This window comes from Theropithecus gelada, chromosome 7a, assembly GCF_003255815.1.
Source record: "Theropithecus gelada isolate Dixy chromosome 7a, Tgel_1.0, whole genome shotgun sequence".
Taxonomy (NCBI): domain Eukaryota; kingdom Metazoa; phylum Chordata; class Mammalia; order Primates; family Cercopithecidae; genus Theropithecus; species Theropithecus gelada.
Genome location: NC_037674.1, coordinates 7,498,118 through 7,512,306, shown reverse-complemented (window position 1 = coordinate 7,512,306; position 14,189 = coordinate 7,498,118). Strand labels below are relative to the sequence as shown.

The window sequence follows — 14,189 nt, the reverse complement described above, 5'->3', positions numbered from 1 at the left end:
GGTGTGACCAGCCAGGGCGTCTCGCTAGCCGTGCGTGGTGTGACCAGCCAGGGTGTGTCTCGGTAGCCGTGCGTGGTGTAGAATGTATGTCTTTCCTCCCTGAAGCTGTGTGGAGTGAACTGGCGCCTCCAAGAGAGGCGGCTCCCAGGGCAGGGCAGCCATCAACCCTGCCTCCCGCCCTCTTGGCCGGGATGTCTGGGGTCCTGTGGGGCCCCCGCAGTGGTCCCAAACAGCTGCCTCTGCCACTGACGGCAGGGACACAGGCAGCCCGGCTCCCAGGACATGACTTGTAATGCAAGTTTGGGGACATGTGATGGATTGTAAATAAAGGATGATGGCCACAACACGAAAACTCCCTATTTATTTAGATACTATTACTGTTTGGACTTTTATTTTGGCAGGCTGTTTTTCAGACTTGAGGGTTTTCCAGTGTGACCCATGACCACACCTGCCTCTCCTGTAGTCTCTTCCGGAAGCCCTCCCAGCCGGCTGCATCCCCGGGCAGGGCTCCCACAGAGACAGGGAGGGCGCAGGCATCTGCCCCCGCTTTAAAGTCGATCTACACACACTCCTCCACGCACGTGCTCCTTCGAGGAAACAAAACCCAGGCTAGACAACGCGACCTCGGCCACACCGAAGGCAGCCAGCCGTGAGTGCAGACCCCTCGGCCAGCGTGGCACGGCAGCCCTGAGCAGTAGTGGTGTGTGTGTAGATCAAGTCAGTTCTAGTCCAGCTCAGTTCATTAGCGATCCATGTAATCTGATGTCATCTTGTCCCGAAGTCTCTTTTTTTGGCCCAGGCCTTGAAGAATACACTGTGACTTAAGAAGCCTTACCACGCAGTAACTACAGCTTTAGGATGATTGTATTCGAGGAGTGCCGTGTGTTGCATGCAGCTGCCCGTAGGAAGACTTTGCGCATATCACTAATAAACCCGAAGTCGTGATGAAAAGCCGTGTGTGTGACTGCTCTGTTACCTGAGCGGCGGGTGCCACCTGTCCTCTCATTCACAGCTTGGATGCGGCTCTGCAGGTTCGCTATGTGGCCGTGGCTGCTCTGTGCCCCTCCTGGACCCTGAACCTTGGAAGCTGTCACTAAGGAGGTCAGAGGGTGGGCGTGCTGGGCACCAGGTGTCAGCTGGGCAATGCCCTGCTGCAACTGGAGGTGCCAGCAATGCTGCCAGATCACGGGGTCAGTGCCAGGTTCTTGACCCACTTGCCCCAGCGGGGAGACACGTCCACAGAGCACTGACTAATGGAATCAGGGAGCTTTGGGCTTCTTCGGATTTCAGCATGAACAACCCCTGGGAAAGGTGCGCATGTGTGTGCGTGTGTAACACGCCCGTCCCAGCACCTTCTGCACCTGTGGGTCCTTTGCAGCCTGTCTAGAGTGACAATTCTGGTAGCTGTGCCAGCACTTACCTTTCTTCATGGCCACCGTTCTGGCATCGCCTGGTGTGGGAAAGCCAGGTAGCAAGCGTGGGCTCTGGTCAGAGGCGGGGCCCGGGGTCCAGCTGGGTTAGGCTGCGGGCCTTGGATGGGCAGGAGCCTTCCTCTCTGGCCTGCCCACAGCAGAGTGAGCTCCATGCCGTGGGCACTGACCACCTTCGGGGCCCCGGATTCTTGGGGAACTGCAGAGTAAGAAGACTTACTGTCACCTGGCTGCCCAGAGGATGTGGGCCAGGGGCTTGCTTCAGCATGACCTTGGCCATCAGGGGCATGTAAGAAACAGCCTTTCAAGGCGCGCTCCAGCTTCATGCCTCCCTCTTCCCAGAAAGTATACATGGTAGAGGCAAAGAAAGCTGTTCCACAGGAAACTCTGTCCTAGAGAGCTGTGCATACGCTGAAATGTATATGCACTCGCTCTGAATATGCTGAAGAATGAAAAGCAAATAGTTCTTGGCGTGGCCAACAAACAAGAATGCCGGGGATGGCCACATCCTTGGGGAATGAAAAGAAAGGTCTCCTGAGTCAAAGCTGGAGGGAATGGGATTCCACTCAGGAGGCCAAGCGGCACATTCCTGCTGTGCCCAGGATGAGGCCGGGAAGCAGGTCCCAGGGAGGAGAGCCCTGGCTAGCTGAGGACATGTGGGCAGGACTCCCACCGAATCGTACACATCTTTTAAAATCCTGCATTTAAGGAAAACTTTGAGCCACGGCCTGCATTCCTCCCAGCAGCCCTTGGAGGCCACGTCCACGAGGGGCTGCCGTGGCCAGTGTAGGCGGGCCTGTGTGCGTCTAAGCCCTGGCCCTCCCCACTCTGCCCCGGAGTTGATCTTCTCCGGAAGGCTCCTGGAAGCACAGCTGAGTGGCATGGGTATCTCAGGCTCCCCGGCTGGCTGCTGCAAGGCCCACTCAGGACCCTGCTCCTGGTCAGTGGTACACACAGGCTCTCAGCCTGCCTCTGTCCCAGTTAGACTTCAGAGACACAGAGACCAGAAATACTTTTTATTAAAACACGGATCATTATTAAAACACCTTGAGGTACATTAAATAAATACAACCGTTCCAGTTGTACAAACAGGTCTCTGGTGGCTTGAAAACAATTTCCTATAAATTCTGCCTTAGCAGCCTCTGAGAGTCAGCACGGGTGGGGAGAAGCATCCGTGTGTAGCGAGCTTTCTGTGGCCTGGTGTGTTATAAGCATTTAATGTGGATCCTCATCTCCAGCCAAGGATGAGACCTGAAGTTCTTGCAAATGATGTTCCCCCTTCTCCAACCTTGCTTACCATAGAGTTGGGGTCCAGGTTCTCCCCGCTCAGCATCCTCGTGGTCCCCAAGCTGGGGTCAATGGTGGTGTCACAGCAGATGCCAACCCCCCTTTGGGTCTCAGGGCAGGGCAGGGGATGCCCGGGGCCCAGCTGAGCTGGAGAAGGAGCATGTCACCCCCAAAGCAGCTACAGTTGGCTCATTTCAGAGCCCAGACAGGGAGCATGATGAGAGCTGGCGAAGGACGCACACGGGGCGGGGGAAGCAGCCGGCTTTCTCCTTGGCTGTGAGCCAACGTGCAGCCTGGGGCTCGGGCTCTTGCTGCTGGTACCCAGATGCCATGGAGCCAGGGTCAAGGGCACCACAGCTTCTGGGTCAAGTTGCCAGCACATTCCCTAGTCTACCAGCACCTCTCTCTTCTGGGGACCCTCCCAGAGTCCATGAGTGGCCCTGAGAAGCTGGGCTGAGTGGGGCACCCCACCCTGTCCCTGACTGCCTCATTTTGAGGGGGCAGAAGGTTCCAGCCCAGTGGCATCAAGTTGGGTACAGTTTCTGTATCCACACAACAGCTGCCACCAGCGCAAACCCAGAGCTGGGTGAGGGTGGGGTGCAGGTGGGGGCCCGCAGGGAGGCAGTGCTGGGGCAGGAGCCCCACTGGCCACTGGGGCCGGGCCCTGCTGCAGAGAAGGGAAGGATGCGGAGCAGCAGGCTGGGTGGTCCAGTGGCCTCCACCCCGGCTGCATGAGGGAAACGGCCCAGAGGCCGAGTCCGCTGCGTGGCTGGTGGTCTTGGCCTCGCTGGAATTGCAGCCGTGTCTGAGGACTGCAGCTCTAGCCCACACAAGGGCTTGGCCCAGGGACCATGTTGTGTGAACCCCCAAGCCCTAGTGTGGACCCCCCAAGCAGGTGAAACCCCTGCGGCGCGGCCCCCACACACCTCAGACAGTGGAGATCCAGCGGCCAGGGCATCAGGCGTGGCTGAAGCTCTGCTCCAGGGCGGCCATTCTGAAAATCCACCAATTAACTTCACCTGTAAAGGGACTTGCCTTGAGGGAGTTCACAAGCCCCCACTTGAGAAAAAGTATAGATTTCCTGTTTTATAGTCTGAATAAAGTGCTCATCTCTAGTACATCTTTCCTGGAAAAGTGCAGGTTGTCGTCTGTTTTCAGCTCTCTAAAGCAATCGAAGGCTTTTCAACCCACCACAGCTGGGGGAGGCCTACACCTCAGCTCCCAGGGCGGGGGTAAGGGGCTGCAGGAAGGCTCTGGGCACCTAGGCTGGAACCCCACGCCCTTCCCGGCTTCCAGTCACACAGAAGCTCCCCAGCACGCTGGCCACAGTGCTGTTGGGGAATTGGGGGAGCTCAAGGACAAGCCCCACGGAGCCGAGAGAAGAGCATGAGCCCCCTGCCCTGGCACCCAGGAGTGGAAGGCACCCTCTGGCCCCTGTGCCCCCATGCCAGGCTCACGGGCTCTCTGGCTCACGGGCTCTCAGGCTCACGGGCTCTCTGGCTCACGGGCTCTCAGGCTCACGGGCTCTCTGGCTCATGGGCTATCAGGCTCACGGGCTATCAGGCTCACGGGCTCTCTGGGAAGAACTCAGGCTCTAGGCTGCTTTGTTCACTGCAGGGCCCACCCAACGCAGCTCAGAGGCTGTTGCTGCTAGTGGCCCTGAACAGGCATTTCCATCACTGCAGAAAGTTCTCGTGGATGGCGCTGTTCCAGGGCCATCGCTGGGAGCAGCTGCCACTGATGCCACCAGAAAACAAGGGGATAGGGGCCAAGAAAGTCCAAGGTCCCCAAGCTGCCCCCAAGCTGGGCATGCCTGCTTCTGCACAAGCAGCATGGCGGGTGTCTCTTCCGTTTCGCGTGGGTTTGTAGGTGGTTTATGATCCTCCTGCGCGGGCGTGTCTGTCTGTCTGCTGCCGCTTGCCCGGGGGAAGGTCAGCTCTGGGTCACAGGGATCTGCTTTATCGGAAGGGGCCACATCCCAGAGAAACCGGCCTCTCTCCCTCAGAACTGGACCCACTGAGCTCAATCAGGTGAGCTCAGACACAGGGAGACCCCCAGAGGAGCTGGGAATCGGCGCTTATTGTTATGGATCAAACAACTGAATCAGGTCTGCGCCAGGGACAGGACGGGAGCCTGGAGAAAGGGGGCCTGAGAGGAGGTGGGGGAGGCACCCCACGGAGGGAGGCCGAGCTCGAGGCCCAGAAGACGGTGGGTTCCTCCAACCCTCTGCAACACCGGCCTGTCCCCTGGGGTGGCCAGGCTACGGCAGAGGCCCTCACTGTACATTTGTTTGCACAGTAGCCCTGTGGACAGAAAGTTGGGCGCAGGCTGCCATCTGTGCTAACGCTACCTATTTCCTTTCATAGGAAATAGGCCAGAGCGTGATGAACGTTTAATGATAGAGCCATTGAGCCACATGAGAAAATGTCTCATGACTCGATGTCACCCTCTGTCCCCTGAACACTAAGTTAAATGAGGGATGGGGAACTCCTGCTTTGGATGGCCCTGATTTTGGAGATACTTCGAGTCTTTAGGTGACCTAAGTGTCGCCTGTTGCTGTATTCACATTTGTGCAACGCTGCTCAGTTCAAGGCGCTGCACGCCAGATAAAACCAGAGTTCACTGCGGACACGAGAGTCATCTTTCCCAGTTACTGGGCTAGGCAGGAAACGCAGTCCACGGGGAGATGACTGCTAGGCTCCCCTCGAGAGAGGGAGTGACAGTTCCCTGCCCACGCCGCCCCCAGATCATCCTGGGTGTCCCCCACATTTGTCCTCAGCCCAGCTGGGCCTGAAGGCCTCTGTCAGGCATGACGGCTTCTGGCAAGACCATGGGTGGCGCCAGGCCCGTTGGTGTCCACGGTCAGACTCGTGGCTCCTTCATACCTGGTCCAGAACGCCAGTGCCGAAGATGGCCTCCTCCTCGGGGCGCTCCTCGTTGGCGACGGCCAAGCGCACGGCACCCACCATGTGCGGTGCCTCGGTGGGGAGGGCACAGTGTGAGTGTTCCAAAAACTTAGCCACCAAAACCCTGGCGTCCGCATAGGCCTTGCTGTCCACTGAAGAGCGCGGCCGCTGTTTGGAGGCTGCCAGGAAAGGCTCCGGTGTTGGCCGTCCGTCAATTTTCCAGGTATCTGGGTCCCCCGCTGGTGAAAGCTGGGCCCGACAGGCAGCCGTGGCAGAGCAAGACATGGAAGCTACAAATCAAGGGAAAACATGCAACGTGAAACTCACTGAAAGCAAAGTAAAAGAAAGGCAGCCGTTGAAGAAGTTAACTCAAAAGCAAAGGGCAGTCTGCCCTCGGGAGGAGACTCCTGCTGGGGTTTCCGTGTTCCTGGGGCTGGCGCTCTGGGCACACCCGGCCACCCGCATCGCATCTCTCCTCCCCTTCTCAACCCCAAGCTGAGCTAGTGTCAGCCTCCGGGGGCTGCAGCCTCCAGGAACGAAGGCCTGGGGGGGAGGGACACCGCAGCAGGCAGGAACCTGTCTTCCGCCCTCTGCTAGAATCCCAAGGACACAGCGGCTGGTCCCTCCCAGTCTTCTCGGCTCCACGACCTTTGCCCCCCTGGGTCTGATCTCTTGCTGGGGCTGAACCGTGGCATCTAGAGACACGGTCTGCCTTAAGACCAGAGTTGGGGGGGCAGAGGGAACATGAGACCCCCCCCATCATGCCAGGTGCAGGCAGCCACCGCCCAGTGCCCTGCTCCACTGCCTGCCAGGCCAGAGGCTGGGGACCTGGCTCCAGCTCCCCACAGGGCTGACAGCCTCTCTGCATGACCCACAGGCTGGACACTGGGCTGAGGGTCCCTGTGAGAAGGCCAGCTCTGGCAGTCAGTGGCGAGGGACGCCAACAAGGTCCAGCAAAGGCCCGGCTTGCCCAGCCTGAGCTTCACGCCACACAAAGTTGGCACATTCTCGGTGGTCTGTTCTGGGGTCTTGTTTGGTGGCGACTGGCAAGCCTAGCAATTAAACACGAGAAATGCAGAAACTCCCAGGTGGGCCCATCGCCCGGATGAAATCTCATAAAGTGGGCTGAGCAGCCACATGGGTGTTAAATTAGTGCTAGCCCTTGAAATAAGTGCACGGAGAGAGAAAGGAAGAGAAAGGCCCTCAAAGCCAGAGTGGGCAGCCCCCGTTCCGGGGGATGGGGTGAGGAGCTACAATTGGAAACAATGTAGCCAAGGACACACCAACACCGGCCCCACCTCCCAGCAGCTGCAGTCAAAGCGCTTTAGAAAAGAGGCATCGGCCGGGCGCGGTGGCTCAAGCCTGTAATCCCAGCACTTTGGGAGGCCGAGACGGGCGGATCACGAGGTCAGGAGATCGAGACCATCCGGGCTAACACGGTGAAACCCCGTCTCTATTAAAAAATAGAAAAAAACTAGCCGGGCGAAGTGGCGGCGCCTGTAGTCCCAGCTACTCGGGAGGCTGAGGCAGGAGAATGGCGGGAACCCGGGAGGCGGAGCTTGCAGTGAGCCGAGATCGCGCCACTGCACTCCAGCCTGGGCGACAGAGCAAGACTCCGTCTCAAAAAAAGAAAAATAAATAAATAGAAAAGAGGCATCTCACCGCTCCGGGGCACAGCCTCAGACAGCCCCGCGTCCAGGTCCTGGCTACACGACGGCTTGTGTGAAGAGGCATCGCCTTACCCAGAAGGAGAATTCAGTGAACACATGAAAGGGAAAAAGGAATTCCTGAGAAAGCGATCATAACTCGCCGTGACTAAGACATGTATTTTATATGGTGAGCAAGCAGGAGAAACCTGCTGGGCTGACGCCCACCCAGCGGTGGATCAGACAGGAACTGCCCTGCAGCTGGCCAGGCCTGCTGTGCGTCAAGCGGTGTCCCGGGTCCCACCCCGACACAGTGCAATGGGCCGGTGGCTCAAAGAAAGCCCAGCACCCTTCAAGGGAACACCCACCTGCACCCGAAGGGCTCCAGGCACCCTGGAAGGCACTGCCTGTGGCGTGCAGATCAGCCTAGCCAAGAGGGGACAGCGGTGTCAGGCAGGTGTGTGGGTGCCGAGGTGTGAATTTCACTGAGGGGGACAGGCCAAACAGAGCCATCAGGGGCCACAGACTGGACCCATGAGCCCCTCCAAGTACAGGGCATCCTCCTTCAAACCTCAGGGAGTGAATGTGAGCGTGGTGGAGAGAGGCTCTGGAGCTCTGAATAAACCAGCAGAGGAGGGTGTTTCAGAAGGTTCGACGGGACTGTCTCCCTGTGAGCCGGCAATGGGATGCAGGAAGGAGAATGCAGAGATGACTGCAGCCAGGGAGTCCACATGGGCCAAACCTGGTATTTCCACCAGGAGGGCACCTCCAGGCAACTGGCTACTGCGGGTCCCGGTTCCTTTCAGGGACTCGGTTCGTCCTGGCACAGCCAGGCTCCAGTAGGGGTCAGCTGGGCAAGACCATCGAGGGGAGACTGAGCCAGGACCCGCCGCGCCCTCTTCGGGGTTCCTGCACTTCCCTACCGCAGTGGCGTGGAGGTCAAAGGTCCACCAGTCCTTATTGGCAGAAACTGTGCCTCCTCTCAAAAGATGGCAATGAGGGCTGGGTGTGAATTCTCCAGCCCGGGGGGTGCCCAAGACTCTGGGGGAGTTAGTGTGAAATGCAAATTCCTGGGCTGCTGGCTGCAGGGACCTGGTGCCAGGTCCTGGACTCCAGGGCACTGCCCGTGGACACAGTCGCCTGGGGCGATTTTCGAAAGCCCTGGGCTATGTGGAGAGTGCTGCCAAGGTGCCTGGGAAGTGCTCCTGAAAAAGCACCTGTGTCTGCCTGGGGTGGCTCCAGCCGATGACACCCCCATACCCAGAGCTAACGTCGGGGGTCATCTGTCCTGTGCAAGGCTCTAGGCCTTTCCTGGGCCCTGGAGCACATGTGCAGCACTCAGCTAATGTCCTGGCCTGGCCCCCTGGCCCCCTGAATCCTTCCTCCCCTGCCAGAGTGACAGCCCGGTGGGGTGCAGAGGGGCCCTGGCTCAGGGGTCAAGACCACATTCCCAGTGTGGCCCCAGACAGGATTCGCAGGGCCGGGCCTCCACTCTCAGGGATCACTGAGACCTGCAGCGTCCAGGGAAAGCCGTCCACACTCTGGGGACGTGGGGGAGCCTGGCCACCCTACCTGCCGTGCCAGATGTGCACGAGGTGGGGTCACTGGTAGAGCGGGATACACGCCCGGGACCTGGCTGCACCTGTGAGCCCATGCCAGGATCCTCTGCAGACACGCAGCCAGGGTGAAGGGCAGATTCGGAGGGTGCTGAGGCGCCCACAGGGCCATCGGGGGATGGGCTGGAACCTGGCGTAGCGGTGCCCTCAGACACCAAGAGGCTCGTGCTGTCGGCTGGTACTGCAAGAGAAGGGACATGGCATTAGGGCAGATGACTGCAGGGGACGCTGGCGTGGGACAAGGCCTGCCCCTCAAACTGCAGACCTGGATGAACTCTGAAGCCCTGGGGGTGTGGAAACACTGAGTAGGATGGACAAATGCTGCTCTGTACTGTTGAAAGTTGGGGGCACCGGATGAGCTCCCGGAAAGCATTCCAGGAACGGCACGGGTCGGGGACTTAGACCCTTCACACTACACAAGAGACTACAAGTCAGAAATCAGACGCTTTGGTCGCCAGACGCTTTGGTCTGGGTGAACAGGGCGGGTGCAGGGGTACACAGCAGCTCCGAGGGACATCAAGCCATCCCCGACGGGTCCCGGTGGGCCTGAGATCTGGCCCACCCATGCAGGGGTGCAGCCCCGGGCCTGCAGTGCAGCCAGACAGGGTGGTGCAGGCAGGTGGGGCAAACTCCGCCCACAGGACACTGGCCTTGGCTCTCAGAGTGTGGATGCCAGGCCAGCAGCAGCAGTAGCCTTGCCCTGGGAGCAAGCCGGGAATGCAGACGCTCAGCTGGACCCCAGACCCATGGAAGCAGAGACCCTGGCACTGGGCCCAGCCACCGGGGTTGGAATGAGCCCCCCAGGGAATTCTGATGCCCTCCAAACTGTAAGGACTGCTGCTCTGGACCGGGATGCTAGTCAGGGCTGGGCTCCGGCCCGTACCCACTCCACGGGGGCTGGATCGGAGTCTGTTTTAATGCCACCTCCACGGGGTGTGCATGCACGTGACAGCGTGATTAACTGCTCCTGTACTCTCCCCTCCAATCATCAGGTGCCCTCAGAGGCCCCTCCCGGCGCTGGAGTGGAGTTGCCTGCATGAGGGACACTTCAGAGATCACAGAAGCCTGAACTCCTCCAGGCGTGGGGGCTTCGGGTCTGCTCCTGGCATCACTTTGTTTATCCCTGCGTCTGATAGCTTGCCCGTGGGTGACAGGCTTTTCATGCCACCTTCCACTATTCATCCTCACTGCCCGTCTGTTACCCCCACCCCACAGCTGCAGAAATGGGCTTAGACAGGGAAGGGCTGAGGGTCACACAGCCACCAAGATGGTCCTCTACTCAGGAGAGTCCTGACCCCTGTACCCCAGCAGGAGCCTGGGTGCTGGAGTCTGGGTCAGCTGTAGGGTTCACCGCCCAGGTCGCGGGAGGGAGGAAGATGCAGCCCTGCTGAATTCTGGCCGAGGAGCACCCTGTCTATTTCCACCTGCCCTGAGATGGGAAACAGGAAAGGGCTCCCTCTGGTAGCACAGGCCCCCCTCAGCCCAAACCCCGGAATGCTACAGGTACGGCCGCCCTGTGACAGTGACTGAGATACACTGTACCCGGGGTTGCCCGGGAATGTCACTGAACGCCTTCTCGAACAGCCTCTGATGGCTTGCAGTGACCAAAGGAAGGACAAGCTTGCTTCCAAATCCCACAACTGCAAAGACGCTGTGCTCTACAACCCCAGGTGGCCTCCCAGACAGGCAGCCCCTTCCTGTTTCTCTTAGATGTCGAGTGAGTGTTCAGCAGAGGACAGAGCGCCCTGGGACGATCATCCTGGCCCTCTGTGGGATCGCAGGAGTTACCTAACGTTGTTCTCCAAATCAGCCAGCCCACATGACCCCTCGCAGGGGCCTCAAGACGGTGGCTCTCCAGCTGGCCTGGCCTCCGTGCCCTCGCTCCCTCTGCTGTAAAGGGCCCTTCTGCTTTCCCGGAGCCTTAGACCACCTCCCTGGCCCCGGCTCTGCACGTGACTCCCACCCCCTGTGTTTGGGGATTTGACTGTTGCACACGTGTCCTTCAACGCCCTCAAGGACATGACTTCCAGCCTGCGCCCTCCTGCCAGCCGCCCAGTCCAGCCACCTTCTTCAGAGGGAGGTGCCGTGTGGACATTCGCCCGGTAGGTACAACTTTGGCTCTGGAAGGGGGACCCTAGATGGAATCGTGCTCTTCTTCAAATCCATACCCGTCAAGTGAGGAAGTGGGGCAAAGGGGGACAAGCTCTTCCCGGAGAGTGAGGAGCTCTTCCAGGTATGCTGACTGTAGTGGATGGAGGCACGGGAAGAAATGTGGGGAACATACAGGATATTTAATGGGAAAGGCTGCTGCAAACTCCAGCCCCTTAAAGAGTAAGAAATGGAGGGAGGAGGAGGAAGAAGAGGAGAATAGGGTGAGGACACAAAGAAACATCCTTGAAAACAGGAACATCCCAGTTCAGGAGCTGAAAGACGTAAGATTACCTGGAGTGCTGAAGCCAGCGCTGGTGTTTGGGTCCCCGGAGCTGGACTCGGCCACCTGTTGATCTATACTTGTAACCTACAGTAAGAAACGGAAGCGTCAAGGCGGGTGGTCCGTGGGAACGCCGCACAGCAGCCTCCAGTAGTGCAGGCGCTTCAACTTGTCTCCTGGTGGGAAGCGCAAGAGACGTTCACCCACAGCTCCACTCCTCTCCTCTACATTTAGGAGGTGGGGTGTGAGGGTTCAAGTCGCCCTTGCCAAAGCCAAAGCCTAGTTTTCTTTTTTCTTTTCTTTGAGGCGGAGTCTTGCTCTGTGGCCCAGGCTAGAGTGCAATGGCACGATCTCGGTTCACTGCAACCTCCACCACCCGGGTTCAAGTGATTCTCCTGCTTCAGCCTCCTGAGTAGCTGGGATTACAGGTGCCCACCACTGTGCCTGGCTAGTTTTTGTATTTTTAGTAGAGATGGAGTTTTACCATCTTGGCCAGGCTGGTATCAAACTCCTGACCTCAGGTGATCTGCCTGCTTCGGCCTCCCAAAGTGCTAGCATTGCGAAACGTGAGCCACTGCACCTGGCTGAAAGCCTCTTTTTCTGATCGTTTGCGATCAGAGCGCCCGACAGGGCCACAGAGCCACCTGAGCCTATGAGTTGCACGGTCATTGAGCTTCTGTGGCTTTCAATTTCTTTTTCTTTATTGATATATTTTAGACACAGGGGCTCACTCCATGGCCCAGGCTGGAGTGCAGTGGTACAATCATAGCTCACTGCAGCCTCGAACTCCTGGGCTTAAGCGATCCTCTGGCCTCAGCCTTCTGAGTAGCTGGGATTATAGGCATGAGCTACCATGCCCTGCTTTTGGATAGACTCTGATTCTGCCTGGAGAGGCCTCGGAAGAAGGGGAAGGCTACACCCCCTCTGCTCTCTGCCCCATCTTTGTTCTGCCCATTCTGTGTGGGCCATGATTTCCACCTCGGAGGGCATTAGGGCCTCCTGGATGCGATGTTTGGATGCGATACACACTATACACACGTCACATGGGCACCCCCATGCACCCCATGCTACCTCAGAAAACAATTTGTGAATCCTTGTGTTATTTCAGAATTGCTTTGGGGATACACTTGCAAATACTGAGCTCCAGAGGAGACTGGGAAGGTGAGGGGGCTCCTGCGGCTTGGTCCGATTCCAGCTCAGGTAATTATATCTCTGCCTCCCTCATCTCCCGCCACTTCAATCAGATAGCTGGTCTCCTTCATCTCTCCTCTTCAACCCGGCTGACACCCAGGGCGGGGGTTGGGGCTGCAGCCTTCCCACCCACACAAAGGGTGTGAGCTGCCCCCACGGCGTGGGGCTTGAGAGGGGGTTCCGAGACAAAGAGAAGATGGAGAGCTGCCCAAGTGAGTCCTTTGATTTCACTAAGATGCTTTCGCGTAATGCGGTCCATGCTATTTTTCTTCCTTAGCCCTCTCATTCTGCTGGCAGGGAACCGGTGAGGGGGAGTTCACCCCACTGTCAGCACCCACCTGCCTTTTCACTGAAGTCATTATGTGCCAATAACCAGTTTTGGAAAGCTCTGTCCAGAACTTTCCACGAATCACAAGAAGCGAACAATGCCCTAACGGTTTGTTTCATCCTGTGTCTCTCCTCCCATATCTAACCCTCTCTCGGACTTGCTTTTCTTTTGGATCATAGATGGGTGGTAACTTAGAACTCCGCTGTCTAAAAGAAAATCTTCTGGTAATAAAGAAATGTAAATAAAACAAAAGAAAGAAAATCTACTGTGGGACAAGGTCAGGAGGAAACTGGATTCCCTTCATGTTGTGCAGAAGCGTCACCCACTTCCCTCTGGCTCCTGGTCAAATTTGGTTTCCAGAGGAGACAGCTCCTGGGAGCGCATCTATCACCTCTCGCAAGCAGAGTGTCAAGAGTTTAATTTAAATGTGGCCCTTCCCTGATGTCAGAAGCCACCTTGCCACGCTAAGCCATGGGGAAAATAGCTTACACCACGGGGAAGGTTCCTTTCATACAGCATTTTCGATGAACTGTAACAGCAGTAGAAAAGGGTGGGGAAGAAATATATTTGTGGCATAGAATTTAAGTTGAAATTTGATTTCAGCGAGGAAGCTCATAAACACAGCTCCTTGTAGGACAGCGGGGAGAGGGCTGTTGACAGGAGATGCTGCGGGAATCACTTCACCTGGATCTTTCTGGTCTGCAGATGTGCTATTCTGAACAGTCATCGTAATTGAAAAATCAATTGGCATTTCCACAAATAATTCAAATGTTACGAAGCGTGGTGGCTGAGATACTTGCATGGAAATTCTGCCCCATCCTGTGGTTTGTGTCTCACTCCTGGGTGAGGCCAACCATTTAGAACCAGATTTATGAAGAGCTGTTCTTTTGTGGCGATTCCAGCAATCATGGAAAATATGAGTTAAAATTTTAGGCTGGTGGCTCAAGGCAAACTTTGAAGACACTTTGCTAACAGATTTTATGTAGATCATAAGTTTTAGGACCTGGTGCTGGTCCCAGACTCTGCTGGTCCCTCTCCCTTCTCATGACTCCTTGTCTCGTGCTCAGGTTTCCTTCCACCCGGCACGCTGCCACCGAATTAAACTCCTAAAGCACCACTGGGTCACACCCAAGACGCCAGGCTCCTCAAAGGCACTTCTCCAGTTTGACATCCAAGGTCATAAAATATCTGCCCAAATGATTTCAGCCCTGGGGTGCTGAAGCTCCCACATCCAGGCTCCAGGCCATCCCGCCATAGACCTCAGCTGGTGCTCTGACCTTCATCTGCACGACCTCTGCCTCCTTCACACACTCCAGCCCCCACATCACCTCCCCCTTCACACACCCCACCCCCC

General features: G+C 57.4%; 1 protein-coding gene across 1 annotated transcript in view; it reads right to left on the bottom strand.

The window, feature by feature from the left end:
- Window positions 1-4,519: 4,519 nt before the first annotated feature.
- Window positions 4,520-14,189, bottom strand: part of FAM189A1 (family with sequence similarity 189 member A1) — a 442,533-nt gene continuing 432,863 nt past the window's right edge. Inside the window, exons 8-11 of the mRNA XM_025390663.1 lie at window positions 11,328-11,403; window positions 8,842-9,066; window positions 7,286-7,360; window positions 4,520-5,913 (exon numbers count right to left, since the gene is read on the bottom strand). Of these exons, the coding sequence (XP_025246448.1) occupies window positions 5,597-5,913; window positions 7,286-7,360; window positions 8,842-9,066; window positions 11,328-11,403 (693 nt within the window). The 3' untranslated portion in view covers window positions 4,520-5,596. The remainder of the gene's footprint in view (window positions 5,914-7,285; window positions 7,361-8,841; window positions 9,067-11,327; window positions 11,404-14,189) is intronic.